The following is a 19,379-nucleotide window of genomic DNA, read 5'->3' as shown; positions in this document are numbered from 1 at the left end:
AATATATGAGGATTTAGATAAAACTTTTCTAAAGACTTAAGTTGTATCTCCAGTATAAGAAATACACTGTAGTTCAAGTGTGCAGCCTGGATTTTTATTGTAGGAAAAAATTTTAAGGATATCTCAACTACGCTCACACGAATAGACCATAGTTTGAAAATGAAGCACAGAACATAGTTATTTGAATGCAACTTCAGGAGGATATGCAGATATATAATATTTTGCTTTGTGTCTGTGTGTTTCTTTAAAACCCTATGTTCCTTGCAAAATATCTTTTCTTTTCTCTTTAGCCGTATTTCTATCTATGAGCAAGGCTTGAAGGGTGACTTAAAGGGGAAATAAAAGTTCTGCCAAAGCTTATAACACTCATATTGATGTTAAAGAAAAAGAATTTTTTAGAATGCTTAAAAATAATCATCCTGCATTTGTTTCTGTTTAAGAGACCAAAAGGAGATAAAACCGCTGATAGATAAATTCTGAAATATGTTCAATTATATCTTAGGAATTCAAAATGTACATTAACCTATCAGAGGCTTCAAGAAGTCTTGCAGTAAGTAAATCTGTTTAGCTTTATCATAGGGTTTCCCAACTTTTCAGACAACATCATACTAAAACATAATATGACAGTTTCTACTTGGTAAATTGCCAAGAATGATAAAGTTGAAACAGGAAAAATATCTTCAAACTGTGTGTGTGTGTCTGTCTGTATATATATATAAATAATATATATTATATAAATTATATATATTAATATATATAATTTATATATTAATATTATAAATATATATATGTAAATATATTACCACTATCACACAATCATAATCTACAATTTATGAGATACTTTCAAATTTGCCATTTCATTTTCTTCTATAAATATGTTGGGATTTAGAAAGGGCAAACATTATCACATTTATTTTGAAGATGAAGTAAAAAAAAGTATACGAAAATTAAGTGAGGTTTCAGATCCAATGGAGATAAAGTAAGTGAACTCTGTCTCAAGTGAATGGAATCAAGAGCCCTTCACAGAATGCATGAAGCAGCTACTTGATAACTCTGAAAAGTAAATGATAGCAGGTGGACTCGGAAAGAAATCCAGAGCGCAAAGTATAAACAATCTAGTGGGGAGTTTCCTTGTTTTCCTCTTTTCCACCCATATCTCCTTGCCTTAGAGGATAATATCCCAGAATAGATAATGTACCAGGCAGAGACAGGAAGAGCTCCAAGATACACTTTTTAAAATTATTTTATTTATTTTGGTTTTGTGCATGGGAAATAGAGTCGCTATAAGGCAGAAAGAGTAGAGGGAATTCCCTGACCTTCTCGTGTTTCCTCAACTTTGCCTACAGCAAGCCCCACTTCTGAATCTCCAACTCTGTGGTGGTAGTTAGCCATGGCAGCCAGGCAGGTACCAAAAAATCTGAGAGAGAACATTTTGTCTCTCTAACCAAGAAAACCATGTGATCCAAAAGCCATGAAAAAGAAAACCCTCACTTTTCCCCTCTTCTTCCTGCCACTTGGATCCAGAGGCAGAACAAGTCAAAGGATGTACATGGCAGTGAAGGAGACTTAGCCAGACAACCAAGAAGGAAGGACTCTGGGAGTGAAGCAGTCTGGGGGAGACTGTGGAGATAAGGGGATTCAAGAAAGGGATCCCAACAATTTTATATGAACCCTTGGTCTCACCTCTGAGTTGAATGGTAGATCTGATCCTAAACAGTATGACTAAACTGCTTTGAGAACAAAAATATGAGGGAGACTACCACATAGGTCTGAGACCTGTCCCATGAGTGGCACATGCACAGAAGAGCTGAACAACATTGAAAATGTTTTGAAAATATACTGACATTTGAACTACAGTACACATAAAGCATGTAAGAAATTGCAGCCAGCACCCAACTAGATCAATTCTCTACTAAAACAAACCAAATGACAATGAAACATTATCCATAGGATTTAATGTATATCCAGACCCTCATAATTTAATATTCAAAATGTCCAGCATCCAATCCAAAATTACTCAACACACAAAAGAACTAGAAAAGTCTGACAAATTACCAAGAGAAATGAAACCAACAGACACCAACCAATATGAAACAGATGTGGAATTATCAAAGTTTTTTAAAAAGCTTCTATAGCATGCTCAAATAAGTCACAACACATTTTTTTCTTTTAAAAATGGAAAGAAAAAAGTCTCAAAAAAGAGATGAATTTATAAAGAAGAACCAAATGGAAATTTTACAGCTGCAAAATAAAAACCACTAATGTTCTTTTAAATCTATTAACTTAAAAAATATCAGTAGATGCATTCAATAGCAGAATGAAGACAATAGATGAAAGTTTGTAAATGTGTAGATAAGTCAATATAAATTATGAAATTGGAATAATATAATGAAAAAATTGAAAAAAAAGAACAATCTTAAGAACCTAAGGACAATATCACCAGGTCTAACATTTGTATTATCAGAATTCCAGAAAGATAAGAGGAAGATGGTGGGACAGAAAAAAACTTTTGAAGAAATAATGCTGGCAAACTTTCCAAATTTGTGTAAAGACATAAACCTACAAATTAAAGTTCATCAAACCCAAAACAGAATAAACTCAAAGAAATACATGGCCATACACATTGTAATCAAACTGATGAAAACCAAAAATAAAGAAAAAATATTAAAAGGAGCCAAAGCAAAATAACACATTCCATATAGGAGAATAATTATTCAAATTATTGTACATTTCTCATCAGAAAGAACACAGTGGAATGAAAATCTTACTATAATGAAAGAAAGGAATTGTCAGCCTAGAATTCTTACTCAGTAAAAATAACATTCATTCACAAATAAAGATAAAAAATAAAGGGTACCCAAAATGGAAAGGAAAAGTCAAATTATCCTTATTTGCTAATGATATGATCTTACATTTGGAAAAACTTAAAATCTCGACCAAAACCTACTGGAACTGATAAACAAATTCAGTAAAGTTGCAGGATACAAAATCAACATACAAAAATCAGTAGCATTTCTATGTACCAACAGTAAACAATCTGAAAAAGAAATAAAGTAATCCAATTTGCAATAGCTAAAAATAAGATAAAATACTAGAAATAAAAGAAGTAAAATATCTTTATTATGAAAACTATAAAATATTGATGAAAGAAATTGAAGAGGACATCAAAAAATGGAAAATGTTTCCATGTTCATGGGTTTGAACAATCAATATTGTTAAAATTCTTGTACTACCCAAAACAATCTACAGATTCAATGTAATCCCTGATCAAATACTAGTAACATTCTTTACAGAATATATATATATATATATATATATATATATTAAAATTTACACAGAACCACAAAAGATCCAGAATAGCCAAAACTATCCTGAGCAAAAAGTACAAAACTGGAGGAAACACATCACTTTTCTTCAAGTTACAATACAGAGCTATAGTAACCAAACAGCATGGTAGTGTCATATAAATGGATATATAGACCAACAGAACAGATAACCCAGAAATAAATCCATACATCTACAATAAGCTCATTTCCAACAAAGGTGCTAAGAACATAAGTTGGGGAAGAGCAGTATCTTCTATAAATGGTACTGGGAAAACTGGATTTCCATATGCAGATGAAAATAGACCCTTATTTCTTGCCATATATAACAAATCAAAATGGATGAAATACTTTAACCTAAGATCTTGGACTATGAAAATATGACAAGGAAACATTTGGAAAACTCTCCAGGACACTGAGCTGGGCAAATATTTCTTAAGTAATATTTCACAAGCATAGGTAGTCAAAGCAAAAATGGACAAATGGGATCACAAAGTTAAAATGCTTTTACACAGGAAAGAGAACATCAACGAAGGGAAGAAATAACACACAAAATCGGAGAAAATATTTGTGAGCAATTTATCTGACAAGGGATTAATAACCAGTTATATAATGAAATCAAACAAATGAACAGAAAATAATATAATCTGATTTCGAAATGTGCAAAAGATCTGAATAGACATTTCTTAAGACATACAAATAGCAAAAAGGAATATGAAAAAGTGTTCAGCATCACTGATCATCAGAAAAATGCAAATCAAATCTACAATAAGCTATCATCTCACCTCCATTAAAATGGCTTTTATCCAAAAGATAGGCAATAACAAAATGCTGGTGAGGATGTGGAGAAAAGAGAACACTTATACACTGTTGGTAGAAATGCAAATTAGTACAACCATTATACAGAAGAGTTTGGAGGTTCCTCAAAACCTAAAAATAAAGCTACCATATGATCCAGCCATCCCACTACGAGAAATATACTCAAGAAAAGAAATCAGTATATTGAACAATATCTGCACTCCCACATTTATTGCATCACTATTCACAACAGCCAAGATTTGGAAGTAACCTAAGTGTCCATCAACAGAAGAATGGATAAAGAAAATGTGGTAAATATACACACAATAGAATACTATTCAGCCATAAAAAAGAATGAGATCCTGTCATTTGCAACAATATAGATGGAAGTATAAGTAATTATGGTAAGTGAAATAAGCCATAGACAAAAAGACAAACTTCACATATTCTAATTTATTTGTAGAAGTTAAAAATTACAACAATTGTATTCACAGACAAGGAGTATAATAATGGTTACCAGAGGCTGGGAAGGGTCATGGGGCTCAGGGAGGTGGTCGATGGGAACAAAAATATAGATAGATACAATAAATAAGATCTAGTGTTTTATAGCACAACAGCATGACTGTAGTCAACAAAAATTTACACAAATTTGTGCACTTTAAAATCACTAAGAGTATAATTGGTTTGTAACACAAATAAAGGATAAATGTTCAAGGTGATGGATACTCCATTTATCCTGATGTGATTATTTATTACACATTGTATGTCTCTATCAAAAATATTTCACATCCCATAAATATATACATCTACTATGTCCCCACAAAAATTAAAACAATAGCAACAACGAAAACCAAAGATGAAATAAAGATGGTCTTAGATGAATGAAAATTAATAAAATTCATCACCAGCAAATCTGCTATGAAAGAAATGCAAAACATTTTTCAGGTGGAAGGGAAACTTGAAGGAAGAGCAACACAAGTGGTAACAGTCACATGAATATTATAGGCTGTTTTATTCCTAAATTTTCAAAAGTTGTATAATTGTTAAAAGCAAAAATTGTAACATTTTGGAGGGTTGTTCAATATACAGAGTTAATAAGTATTACATTTAAAACATGAAGGGGATATTAATTCAAGGTAAACTGTGAAAAGTCAAGTATATATATTGTAATCTCTTCCCACTGGGAAGATATACAAAAAGATATTCAAAAGCCTAACAGATAAAATGGAATTCTTAAAACATTTGAATAATCCAAAAAAGGTACAAACAGTGGAATGAAACACCGAAGCTACTTACCATAGGATACTATATCACTCCTAGCTATCTAATTTAGTGTAATGAAAATCTATTTTGAAAATAGATTTTCTACTAAAGTAGATTTATCTACTGAAGTAGATAGCTAGGAGTGATACAGTCACTTCAATAAGTCACAATAAACATGTACATGAATGTTTCTAAAAGTTTTGTTTGTAGTTGCTCAAAACTGGAACCAACTCAAATGTCTTTTAGTAGGTAAATGGATTAAATATGTAATTTACCCATGTAATGGATTACTACTCTGTAATAAAAAGGAAAGAATTATCCATACAACAGCACTGTTGATTCCCAAAGGTGTTACATTGAGTAAAAGAAGCATTCTCAAAAGCTTACATACTGTATGATTCCTTTTATATGCCAATCTAGAAAACGCAAAACTATATAGAAGGAGAACAGCTTAGTTGGCGTTATGAGGAAGGGGAAGTTTTAACTACAAAGGGACAACAAAACAATTGTTTGCTGTGATTTGGCTGTTTATATTGTGATTATATGGACTGTTATACAAAGCTACCTTAATGTTACAATTATAAAACTGTACACCAAAGAAAGGAAAGTTTTGCTGAGAAAAAAAATCTTAAGTGAATTGCCCAAGATTATGTGAGTTTTATAAGGTAAATACTCTTCTGACTGGGCCCCCAAGTGTTTCTTGAAAGAAAGAAATTGGTAATGGAAAAATCATTTTACTGTTAGATGTCACAATGGTAATTTGGAAATACATTAACACATTAATTTTTAGATTGGAATCAAATTTTAATGTATTTAAATAACACTTTATATCCTCCAACAACATTCCCAGGTGCAATATTTTCTGCCATATGATTTTGTGGTTTCTCCTAGTATCTACAAGTGTATTTCTCTATCACTCAATTTAGGTTCAGCTATATAAGTTGTCTTGCAAAAGAATAAAGTAGAAGTGATCATGTGCCAGTTGCAAGCCTAGACCTTAAGAGGCCTTGTATGTTTCCATTTGCCCTCTTTTACCTTTGAGGTTGCCACAAGGAAAACATTGCTGGAGTTAGCCCACTTGGCCTGGGAAGGAGATGAGAGATGTGTAGTGGGGAAAATCCCACTAAACTAAACCTAACTAACCCACAGTTCAATAAGATTAATTATCAGCATGTTAAAGCATTGTGTTTGGGGGTGGTTTGTTATGTAATCTTGTGCATGTCAAAGGCTAACGGAAATCTTCACAAAGCAAAAATTGACCTCTAATCCCTAGTAGGACCTCAGTCTTATGGTAACAGCTATGAGAATCAAGATATCTAGGAAGATGTTCCAACAAAAGAAACAAAACAAATTCAGTTTTAGTAAGTGGAGTACATAGTTTATCCATTGGCTCAAAACAGATGTTAACAAATTTGAAAGAAAAAAGCCAAAGCAAGGCAAGCATCAGTGTTAACTTGTTACTTGACACACTTGAGGCCCTTAAGCACAGATAAGATTAGAAGTCAGAGTTGAAAGCAAGACTGAAGATCTTAGGGAAGTTCCAGTGTATACATAGAAAAGATAAAGGTTAACTGAGAGGAATGCCTTTATGACAATATAAGGAGCCCATTGTGTTTCTTTTGAACTGGCATCAAAAGAGCTTAATGATACTTTTTGCATGTGTGTGCAATTACAATAAGCCTCTCACTGCATTGTGTCAATGTTATCTGACCTTTCTTGTCTTCATTTTAATGATTTTTACATTATTCCTTTGGATGATCTCTAATTCGAGTGTGACAGACAGTAAAAATATCAATGTATGATACTTTAGCCTAGGAACCAGTGTCTTTAGAATTGTACCTCATGAGCTCACCAACAATGCATGCAATATTTCAAGAATAATGGGGGATACCACAAAGTTTGCTACTTGCCTTTTATGTAAATGGCTAATAACATTGATTTTTACAAAATTCTATTCACTATACTGCAATACTCAGGCAATCTTAACAACTTTGGGGAAAAAAATGCCTTTGCCAAATGACCCAGGGTCACTATACTGCAATACTCAGGCAATCTTAACAACTTTGGGGAAAAAAATGCCTTTGCCAAATGACCCAGGGTCACAAATTTAAATCATTGCAGTTTTTCCAGATAACTCTTATTCAATCCTTGATGAATTTCAGATGTGAGAGAACTGAAAGTCCTCTGTCAGGCTGTATGAAACAACACTCCTTTTAACAGCTGAAATGTATCTAAAGTCAAAGGAATAAAAAGTAGTTTATTTTGGTTATGTCTTAAAACCCAATGTTTTAAATAAAAAGAGAACCAATGAGCATAGCATTAAAATTTGTTTTACTTGGAAAATCCTTAAATTTGCAAAACCAATTTTGGATCCCATGCTTATGAGCTATGTCATTTGCTATCAATGATGATACAAGTTCACAGTGTAATCTTAAAATACTTTTATTTATGATACATCTTAACCAAATTATATTATGCATAAACCCAACAATATTAGAAATATTAACACTAAATTAATCTTTACTTTTTCAAAGCCCTTTTCAAACTTTTCTAAACATTTTATGGACATAAACACTAATCTAACTTGTTATAATCTTCAAGAATTATATTTGAAAATTCTGGGGCTACTATTGTCAGAAAATTAAACTAGAACAGATCAAAAGCCTGATATTTACATTCAAACAACAACAAATTATATTTCCCTACAAGTTGAGAGAAACCACATTTAAGAATGTAACTCATTTAGATGCACATTAGAATCACTGAAATACTTTTAAAAATCACTATACCTGGGCCTTACCCCCAGAGATTGATTTAATTGGCAAGGGTAGAACAGGGTATCATCATTATACCCTGATGACATAATTATATCATATTGATACAAGGGAACTTGTATCACCATTGACAGCAAATGACATAGGTATATTTTTCAAAGCTCTTCCAAGTGATTTTAATGTGCAGCCTGGTTTGAAAATCATTGATATTTTAAGACAACGTGGTATGACCTGGTAAAAACTGATAAAATCTTGGGCCTCGTTTCTAGAAATACAATGACCAGATCAAATCAGAACCACTCTTATAGCCAGGTTGTTCTGCTATTCCAGGTGACACATTGTGAAATGTGATGTTGACAAAGGAGAAAAACAGAGTCACCAAGGACAGGATGATTATATGGTTTTGAAAGCCTGAAATCTTTTCTGGAAGAGCAGATTTAGGAAAATTATGATATATCTGCATTGCTAACATATGGAACAGACAGTCAACATAGTCTGTGTTCCTCCAGGAGGCAATGCCAGAACGAATAGATAGAAGTTAGGCTGGCAACTTTATCAGCTCAATAAAAGTAAGAGCATTTTGATAAGAGCTTTTCAACCATAGGTGAACAATCTGTAAGATACTCAAGCACCTAAGGAGGTCTACCATGCCTTCCTTAGCACTAGGCCAGGTGATCTGTCATAGACATGGGAAAGAGGCTAAGGTATAGATACTTTCTTCCCCATTGTACAAATATGTGGGAGTTCAGTCAGGATGATTGGAAAGACTATAAAATTATAGAATTTAGTCACAAACCTTCCAGGAAGGCCGAAAAGTTTGCATAGTTTCAGAAGTTTTGGATGAAGGCAGCCTAATCCCCTAGTTGATAAAGAAAAGCAAATAACTAGGGAATGTGGGGGAATTTATCTGAATAACTTGTGGTCCTAAAACTAACCTTTAATCATCCGCATGCTGGATGGCTCTCTCAGGAGGAAGGTGACCAGGTTCATCACCCACAACTATGTTTGCTTTAGGCCTTGGAACCTGGCCTTTAATCCACAAGTGTGTTGACTCATTTCCTCTGTTATTGAATCCATACTGAATAAATGCCTAGAGGGCCAGCTGGTCAGGGCCATGGCCGCTATCTCTCTCAGGAGTGTCTGTGAGTGACCATGGATCCCCAGCCCACTCTTTCACTGGAGATTTATTTACGTTTGAGTGAATTTGTTCATCTGTCACTGGGTCAGTGTCTTTGGTTCAGACCCTGACACAAATAACCTGAAAGAACGACTTGAGACTTTATGAAATTTCTCAAATCATGTCCTAGGAATTGAGAGGCTTTAGCATCACAGAATGACTGAGGGGAATCAGGCTATTGGGTAAAACCAAGCAGGAGCTGCTTGTTCTTTGTGTGATCCCAGGAGGTCTACCATGCCCTCCTTAGCACTAGCCAAGTCCCTGGGTATAGCATGCCCTCAAAGAGAAGTCGGTTTTTCTTTTTGTCTTTCAAAATAGGAATTTTAGTTATAGATTTCACTTATACTGCTATTTAACGACTGATCAGACATTTTCCACTTAAAATAGCTCCATTAATTCACTGCAGTAAACTCAGTATATAAGTGTTGTGTAGTGGTAGAAATAAGCAGTATAACCTTTAAGTGCTAAGCTAGATCAGATTCTCCCAACCTTTTCTTCACATTAGAAGCATTTGGAGAACTTTTAAAATAACTGATGGCCCGGCCTCACCCCCAGAGAATGGAATTTAATAGGTCTAGGTAGGGTCACAGCATTAAATGCTTTTAATAGTTCCCAGGTGATTTTAATAGGAGGCCAAGGCTGACAACAACTAAAACTTAATTTCTAAGGTAGCTCTCTAAAATTTCAGAAATCGATGCCTTATTTTCATTTAATTGCAAGTAAGTATATTGTTTGTTGAAAAACAGAACAAGTTTAAAAATACTGTAGCCGTGATCAGCCTTTGATTATAAATGTATAGAGTACAGAGCAAGCCATTAGAATTCTGGTCGGTCTTTCTGAATAGTTTCGTAAAGTATCAAGAGTCGATGTTGAAAGCTCGCTCATCCTTTTGGGTGGCATGAGCCCAGGAAGAGAATGACTAAACTATGTTGATTGATAGAATCAACTTTCACAAAGATTGAAACAGGCTAAAACTATAATTGAAAACCAATAAAATTTAATTTAATAGCATTTTATACTTGGCTCAAGAAAAATGTGAGAGTAAGTACTATAAACTGAAGTTATGGCTTAACAGTGTTGTTATGAGAAGGAAAACAAATTTTTTCTGACTGCAAATTATGGGCAGTGCAATACAGATGCCCATCCCTTACCAAAAGTTATTTGATACTTAATTTTATTAACAAAAATACAAAGTATGTTTCTTCTCTTTGTTTCTATACCACTTATACCTTGTAATACCTAGCATATTAAGTCCAGATCTGGCCACCACCCTTCCATGGCTATATTGATAAACCATTCCAAGTGTTGAGGAGAGTGATACTGATAAATAGGACCTTGTAAAATCAGCAAGCCAGTCGGTTGGGAGGAGCAGCAAGGGTGGTCATACAAAGACTAGTGAAGAATCTGGTATTTTTAAATGTGGAAAAGGTAATGAGGTGAGGCATAGAGGGGTGATAGGTGGGAGGCAACTGTTGTAATTACTGCTGTTAAATATTTAATAAACCCATAATTAGGTTTTTCATGTAATTTCCAAATATACTCATTTAAACTTTACATAGAAGTTACAAAAGACAGTCTTCATTACAGTTATGAAAAGGCTTGGCTGTTTCTGTGTTAGGATGCAGTAAATTGCCTGTCACCAGACTGTAATGCAGGGTTGATATCTAAATCATGTTTATAATTTCAGGTACATTGATGGGCTTGTAACAGATACCCATGAACACTAAATGAAGTTTTCAAGTAAAGTCTGGGTGATCAACAACCAGGCAAGCTTAAAAGATGATTTGTTTAGGGAAGAGGTAGGACAGACCTTGGACTATACAGCTTTTAAGACTACTTCCAATCCTCAGATTCTATTGTTAGATGACACAAATTGAATAACAAACCCTAAGATAACTCTAGATTTTTATTATTTGTAAATCAACATAAACCTAAATCCATCTTGTCCAAATGAAATCTACATCTTTTTCTCACACATGGGATGCTTGTTTTAGTCAGGTTAAAATAAGTGATCTTGTAAGCTTTGAAAACACAGTGGCTTAACATAGGAAACATTATTTCTCTCTTGCACAAATCTGTTGTGGTCCTGACAGCTATTAAGGACAACTTACTTCCAAATACTGATTCAGAGATCCAGGCATATCAATACATATGCTTCAAGGGGCTCTAAAATAGGCTCATAAATGTGTGGCTTTGCCAGTAATTCACCTAACTTCTATTCATTGGCCACTGGCCAAAAGTAGTTCCATAGTTCCATCTATTAGTGGGTAGGAAATCTAAGAGGCCCATGTATATTCAGTGAGCTATACATGTAACTCTCACAAAAGTAAACCATCAATGAAGATTAAGATTCAGGGCTATGAACATATCTGAGAGAGGATACAAATTAATTACATCATACAGACAAATACATGTTCTGTAATTCTTGTTCTAGTATAGAACTTAAAAAAATAGTGTAACATTGGATCAAATATTTGCAAGAAAATCTATTGGAGGATGAAACTGTCTGGAATATAGTGTAGATTATATTCTTTCCAAAAATAATAGATTAGAAAGTTTAATGCCAAAACAAATGTCCCAATTTAGCAGATGAAACCCCTCTAATCAATGGCAAGTTAGACATGTTTATGTTCATTCTTCACATACCTACTTTGAAATATAGATTTATTATAACTCCTGAATCTCATTGCTCTCTCTTAATTCTTATTACTTTACATACTTAAATTTGCTCTTTGGTACCTTATAAATGTCTCAGATTGGGCAATTCACTTACCAATTTTAAAAAATTAAAAATATCATCTCTATATTGATTAAAAAATACAACATCACAAGAACCTCAAGAGAGGTTCTATTTTTTCTGACATCACTCCAGTTACAATTTTCCTAAATCATTCATTTTTTTAAGAGAGTCCTATAGGTCCATAATTCTGAAATTAGAAAGTTTTCATTCCATTATTTATCACATTTGTAAGACCATACTGAATAGGTGTTAAAATGCTATTTGGTCAAAATCAAGAGAGGCCATACCCAAAGGGCAATGGAATCTGTAACTGGGGTAACAACACTAGTTCCAGTGTCAGTACATATCAAAGCTACACTCTCTTGGTATTTGAAAATCCACTGTTTTAACATATTTCTATTTTAGAACTATTTTCTAGTTTAGAGGACAAAATATAGAGTTTTTAATCACTATGTAAAATAACACTTTTTAAAGCACCTTGTAGAAAACTGCTTTAAGATTTATAAAAGCAAATTCAATTCAAAATATTTACTGAATGTTTAGTAAAAATACACATAGTAAGCACATACTGATAGACATGCTAAACAAATTACTCATAAGCTGAACCCTCCTTCTCTCAGTCCCTTGGCCCACAGTGCTGAGGATAACAGTGATAGCAGTTTCTTTTTAGAATGGCATAGTGCATCTCTCATCCAACTTGAGGCCACTTACATATTCCTTTATTCAGGGACAAACTGTACAATCTTTCACACATCTTTACTTCACATAACTAAAGTATACAGATTTTTTTTTTTTTTTGCTACCTCTTAAATTCGAAACACCTAGTCCCCCTCAGATATCATTTTGATTCAAATACAATAAAATCAGACATAAAACTAACTTCCAAGTCACACACAAATACCTACTGTATGCCAGACTGTATGCTAGAGTCTAGAAAAGATGAAATAAGACCCAGTCTTTGCCCTCAAAGAGCCAAGGGCCTTACTAAGGAGAATGAAAGGTAAGTAAATAATCCAGTATGCAAAGTGCTTTGAGAAGAAAAAGCCTATTAGAGATGCACTGTAGGCAATTAATCCTGTTTCAGTTATTCATTGCTGTGTAACAAACCATGTGGAAACTTAGTGACTTAATAAGTTATCATCATCTTTTATAGCTCTGTATGGGTTTGCTTAGCTCAGCTGGGTGTTCTTGGCTAAGGCATCTCACATGTCGTTGCAGGCAGATGTTGACAAGAGCTATATTCATCTGAAAGTTTATCTGGGACTGATGTCCAAATAATTCACTCGTGGTAGAAGTTGATGTGGGAGCTTGGTTTCAGCTGCTGGCCAGAGTGCTTGCACATGGCCTTCCCATGTGGCATGGGCACAGCATGGCATCTGGATTCTACAGAGAAAGCCCTAACAGTAAATGTCCCAAGAGATCAAAACCATACAGCTTTTTATAACCCAATTTGGAATTAGGCAGTTACTTCTACCATATTCTATTGGTTACAGAGTACCCACCTGGGTTCACAATGATTTGAGTACTAGGAGGCGTGGTTCACTGAGAATCATCTTTGTTGACTCGCTATCACAAGCACGAAATCATTTCAAAAATAGGTATTTTTAAAATTCTTTCTCCTCTTGGCTCATAGAAGGTCAATGGGAAAGCTGCCCTGAAACAGTATGAAAATCAATGATGCCACTCTAGCATTTGCTGAGGATCCCCTTGATTTCCAGCAGCCAAGACACTACGTGATCCAAAGGAGGAAAAGGGGGATTAAGAAGACTGTGTGGGCAATAAGTAAATGTGCAACAGCTGGCATATATTAGAACTACTCTAGTGCACAACTTCACCAGGAATAAATTTTGTTGATCTTATAACTTTCACAGTGTCTGAATCACCCAAACTTTAGTACCACAAGACTCTTGTCCTCATTGTTGTGCTTACCAGTTCCGTGCTGAAAATAAAGAAAAATTATGATGTTTACCTTTCCCTAACAAACTGCAATTTTAAAAATTTTGTTTTTACAATAGGACCCTATGGAACTGTTGTTGTAATATTATGAAAATTAAGCAATTTTATCTACTCTAAACCAACTACTTTATAAGTTGTAGTTGAATCTGACTACTCTTATGCTTATTTTATTGTTAATCCAGGTAAATATTCCCTGTTGAACATAGATGAGCAGTTTACAAGTTAGATAAAAGTAGAAAACAAATCATTTCATCAGTGTTAACTGGAAATATGCTAACTACCCCTTATTTCAGAATAAGGTGTCACAATTCTTCATTTTAAAATGTTGTATCATACCTAAAAATATAAAAAGAATTCCTGAATAATAAAAGCATCCAATATTTATCATTTTATTAGTATTAGGCTTTGGGAAAAATACTATTTTGACCACAAGGTGGAGCTTTGATGTCACATTTTGGCAAGATTTATAAGATACATAAACTAGGTAAATACCAATAAAAATAATCTAATAAAACAAAGTAAAATAGGATAATCTCATTTTTGCAAATATGCAGTATTTAAAATTAATCAATTCTCCAAACATTAATTCCCAGCAGAAAAAACTATCATTTAATTTGTCCAGTTCTCACTTAGCAGTTACTGATCTTTGTCATATATAAAATTGTCTTCAGTAGGTGCAGAATTATTCTGTCATTTCACATCAAGATCCCAAAGAGATTTTAGTGACTTTAAATCAGTGTTAAAATAATGTCTTTTAAAATTATTTTATAATTAATCACAGACTAGTTCATTAACCTTTAACAAAACGTACATATTTTTTTCTCCTCTCCATCCGTTAATTGTAGTTTATAATCTAATATTGACTTCAGGGTCATCCATTTTACCTTCTAAATATCCATTTTTATCTTATAAAATTATTTTTAGTTGATTATTTGTGTTTTATATTGTTAAACAGGCACAAATTTCTAATTTTCAAGAAAACAGATTTTTATGAGTTTCAGTGAAAACAGTGAAGCATGCTAAACTAAACAGTCACTTGATTAATTAAGTTAAAAAACATTATCACCACCTCAATAATATTTGTCAGGAATGAAAAAACTAAATGAACATTTCCTAATCTATTTTAATATATTAAGAATAAAACAAAAATACATCCACACATCTGTTGATGAACATTTAGGCTGTCTCCAAATCTTATCTATTATGAACAGTGCTGCAACAAACATGGGAGGGCAGATATTGCTTCTACATACTGATTTCCTTTCTTTTGGGTATATACCAAGCACTGGGATTGCTGGATCATATTTTTAGTTTTTTGAGAAACCTCCAAATTGTACTCCATAGTACAATTACATAGTGATTGCAATTAATTACTTTCTCAATAGCAGTGTGTGAGAGGTCCCTTTTCTCCTCATCCTCTCCAGCATTTGTTATTGCCTGTCTTTTGGATACAAGCCATTCTAACTGGGGTGAGATAATATCTCATTGTAGTTTTGACTGGCATTTCTCTGATGAACAATGATGTTGAGTACATTTTTAAATGCTATTAGAAAGATTTAAGGCTTATAAAATTCACAGATCCCTAGCTTGTTTACTTACCTTCCCAATCATTCTAATTTGTTATCAAAATAATTCAGTTATGTAGTAATTCACACTTCTAAAGCATTTCTACATGTACAGTTTTCTCTTCTCATTATTTCTTAGTGTACTTCTCTCCCATTTAATCCAAAACTCATATTAAAATTTTTTATATATTTCTCTATTTGTCTTCCCAACGGCTTTTTCTTAATAATTATTCTTAAATAATGCTGTAGCTTGCTACTCAAAAAGACCACAGAAAAAAGCTGCCTGGATCCCATTTCTGAAAACATGGCAAGAGACTGAAATAGTTATGCTAGGTAACCACCCATAGATACCAAGATGGAAAATAACTAGTACCTGAGAGATGTCTTTGAACTGTACCACAAGGGATATTAAGCTGGCTTGCACTGGTAGGAATTGACTTGCTTTTATAACCAGAGGCTGTTCTGATGAGTTGGCATCTACCAGTACTACATATTTTGAAAAACATTCCTGATGTATAGTAATATAATTCCAAATCATTACTAAAATGTCTCCTCAACCTAGTTGACTGATAGTAGAAATTTTCTTTGGGTACTAAGTGTCCCCAAAGAAGTAGACAGGGGTAGAACCCAACTTTCTTATCTTTTTAAGTCCATCTGCCAGTGACTATAATGTTTTCTTCATCACCATATCCTTGGTGCCCCGGCCCATAATATAGACTCAAAAAATATTAATGAACAAATACACTCATATTGAATAAAGTTTGACTTCTATTTTCTCACTTGTAAAATGAGTTAGATCAAATTCCTAGTCATGCTAAAATTGAAGATTCTGTAATTCAATTTATAATTCAGTAATTTGATAGATCCTTAAATCTACTAAGCCAAATGAAAAATCATAGGCTTCTTTCTTTCAGACTATTCCATCATACATTCACTTCTGAAGATAAACACCAATAGTAAAGAGAACAACAACACCTTCTAAAATTATTTTATTTTTCATAATTTTCTAACACATAGTGTTAGAAAATGAATTTTGGCACCATGATTAAGAACTTCTTTTCAAGTTTAACCTTTACATTAAAAACAGTAGCTAAAATAAGGATATTTCAACCTTAGAGAAATGATAAAACATCAAGACAACGAATATTTTTGTTGGGGAATTTTTTTATAAGTGGGATAGAGGGAAGTTAACATAGACACTAAGAATAAAATGGAAATTATGCCAGGAAAAGAAAAAAAGCGAATAACCTTCCCCCCAAAAAAGAATAAGGAGAGAGACAAAGGGCAAGAGGGAAGAAGCAAGGCTCAACGACTTTATTTTCCTGATATAAAATTCAAGTACTTAAAAGTTTTTTTTTAAAAATTATAAATGCACTACTCATCTCAATGAAACTTTTCTTTTTCCTCACTATTTTCTAGAATTTTCTAAAAAAGGGAAACAAAGAAAAAAAAAAAAAAGCCTGTTTTGACTTAAGGACACTTGTTGATCTTAAGTTGACACTTGATAATACTTTAAGACATGGAGAGGTTTTCCTAAATCTAATACCTACTTAATATAATCCACTTTGAAAGATTCATCTGGAGAAACACAGAGTTTGATTTTTAATACAAATGTAAAATATTCTGCTTTAAAATCTAAGCAAAAATGTTTTCAACTGTATATGCTCCTCAGTTGTATTTTGTACTAATTGTCTTAAGGAAAACATTGTATAATTGTTGTGTGTTCCTGTAATAGCTACTGTAGGTATTCAAAGTACTTAATTGCATACAAATACAGGTAGAAGCTGATTTTCAAGGTTTTAAAACATGGTAATTTTCATTTATATCCATTTCGTCTATATTTCCTCTAATTTTGATAAAAATCTTCCCATGCTTTTTTTTTAAATAAGAAAATATAATTAGTCTTGTCATTTGTACCTAAATAGTTTATCATCTTGAAACAAATATTCATAAAATTGTCATTATTCTCAGAGGCAAAAAAGCTTAGAAATAAATACTTTCTTTTACTGTTTTTTTCTTTTGTTTCTTCTTCAACCTGTGTTTTAAGGCTCAGAGCAGATATTAAGAAATATCAAACATTTTTTATAAAAAGTTTTTCAAATGTTTTGCCCAAAGTGAAGCTGTTCTGTTGAAGTTATTTAAATATTCCTCTCATCTTCTCAGACACAACTTCAAAGACGTGTTCATGTCAGTCATTCATCCAAAAGAAATTTAAATTCAATGAAAAGTAAATAACTTAGGGGTCTATAAATGATACTGCAATGTATCTTGTTCCATTTTTAACAGGAAGTCCTTCATGCAAATGTGTGAGTCTCCCAGGATGCATGAAGCTCCAGCCTTTTCGTGGTGATTCAATAGAGCAATTGTACCTTAGAAATTTGCAACCACCTCCCTAAAAAGGTTTAAATGAAGAAATATATCAGCTTATTATATTTAACCAGTGGCAAAATTCAAATTATGTCATTTGAGCAAAATTTTAAAAAGAAACTAAGCTTATGGCAAAGCCCTTTTCATAATTATATATTTCTTTTGAAAAATCTAAAAACACAAGAGTCATAATTACCTGAAAGTCTTCTCCAACATTATTAAGTGCAATGTTTATGGTAAATGTAGAAGCATCATGATGAGGGCGAAGAGAACGCTGTCTTTCAGGGGAATATTTTACTACAAAATTCAGTAGTGCAAATCCCTGAAAAAGGAAAGTAAGCCAGTGGATTTGCTCATTAATGAAAACATTAAAAATAGTATCTGTGTAAAAATTGGTAGGAAATAGGCTGGAGAGGTGGGAGGATAACTACCTTCGTATAATAGCCTGCAAAGACCTTCAATGTAACTGGTGCAATGAACTCCCGGATAAAATGAAGCCATACATTCTCCAGATCAACTTGCTTCATGTGGATATCATCAGTTGGGACATTTTCATAACCACCAGATATACGGCTATCCTAGAAACAACACAAATGACATTGTAAGATATAGTTCGTGTGCAATTCCCATTTATATTACAGTATATTTTTCAACCACAGATCATAATAGACAATAAAAATAACAGTTGTTCCAATATGGTATACCATCTGGTTTAACTGTAAAACTATCAAAATAACTTAGGTACAGCTTTGCCAATGATACAACGATGAAACTAATGTAAGGTCAGTAGACTCCTTTCCTACTTCGTAAATGTATATGGAAGTTCAACTATAAAGTAAATAATACTTCCTAAGCCCACAAATCCCCTCTAAAACATGAATGTTTTTTACAGTGACCCTTTGGGCAGTCTTAGCTACTTGATGAGCATACATTCAGCATATCTGCTTTCTGTATTAGCAGATACTGAAAACAAGCTTTCTCTGCCATTCCTTACTTCTAACACTCAAAATCTCTGAAAGATTGCTTTTCATTATTTCACCACCTACTGACTTCAAGTTCTTCCTTATACTTTAAGTTTCCCTCTCCCTCATCAGCTCATTACCTGGGGGACATAATTGTGCAGAGGCAGTAATATTCCAGAGTATTCTGCTAAAATGGCATGTTGGTTCTTAGAGGAAAAGAAACACATGGAACCACTGACAGTAGTATTTCCTGCCAAGTCTTTGACACTGAATGCAAATGCAAAACTGAATTACACCGAAGACACTCAGATCCCTCTTTCCTATTTTACACACAAAAACACAGTTTTGACAGCCAGATAAAGTCTGCCTTAGAATTTTCAATCTCACTGTGAAAATGCAAGGAATAAAAAACGGCCTTGGAAAGAGCCATATCACTCTGCAAAGACATATATTA

General features: G+C 33.3%; 1 protein-coding gene across 3 annotated transcripts in view; it reads right to left on the bottom strand.

Annotated features, from left to right (window-relative positions):
- Positions 1-7,812: 7,812 nt before the first annotated feature.
- Positions 7,813-19,379, bottom strand: part of PLOD2 (procollagen-lysine,2-oxoglutarate 5-dioxygenase 2) — a 95,932-nt gene continuing 84,365 nt past the window's right edge. The window contains exons 18-20 of one of the 3 annotated variants that reach the window (XM_032264146.1): positions 18,395-18,541; positions 18,160-18,285; positions 7,813-13,729 (exon numbers count right to left, since the gene is read on the bottom strand). In XM_032264146.1, the coding sequence (XP_032120037.1) occupies positions 13,703-13,729; positions 18,160-18,285; positions 18,395-18,541 (300 nt within the window). In that variant the 3' untranslated portion in view covers positions 7,813-13,702. Of the gene's footprint in view, positions 13,730-16,568; positions 17,989-18,159; positions 18,286-18,394; positions 18,542-19,379 lie in introns of those variants that run through there. The other 2 variants (XM_032264152.1, XM_032264139.1) reach the window with 2 other exon arrangements.

This window comes from Sapajus apella, unplaced genomic scaffold, assembly GCF_009761245.1.
Source record: "Sapajus apella isolate SASKATOON/1434 unplaced genomic scaffold, GSC_monkey_1.0 scaffold4, whole genome shotgun sequence".
NCBI classification, from domain to species: Eukaryota; Metazoa; Chordata; class Mammalia; order Primates; family Cebidae; genus Sapajus; species Sapajus apella.
This window is presented reverse-complemented; position numbering and strand designations above follow the sequence as displayed.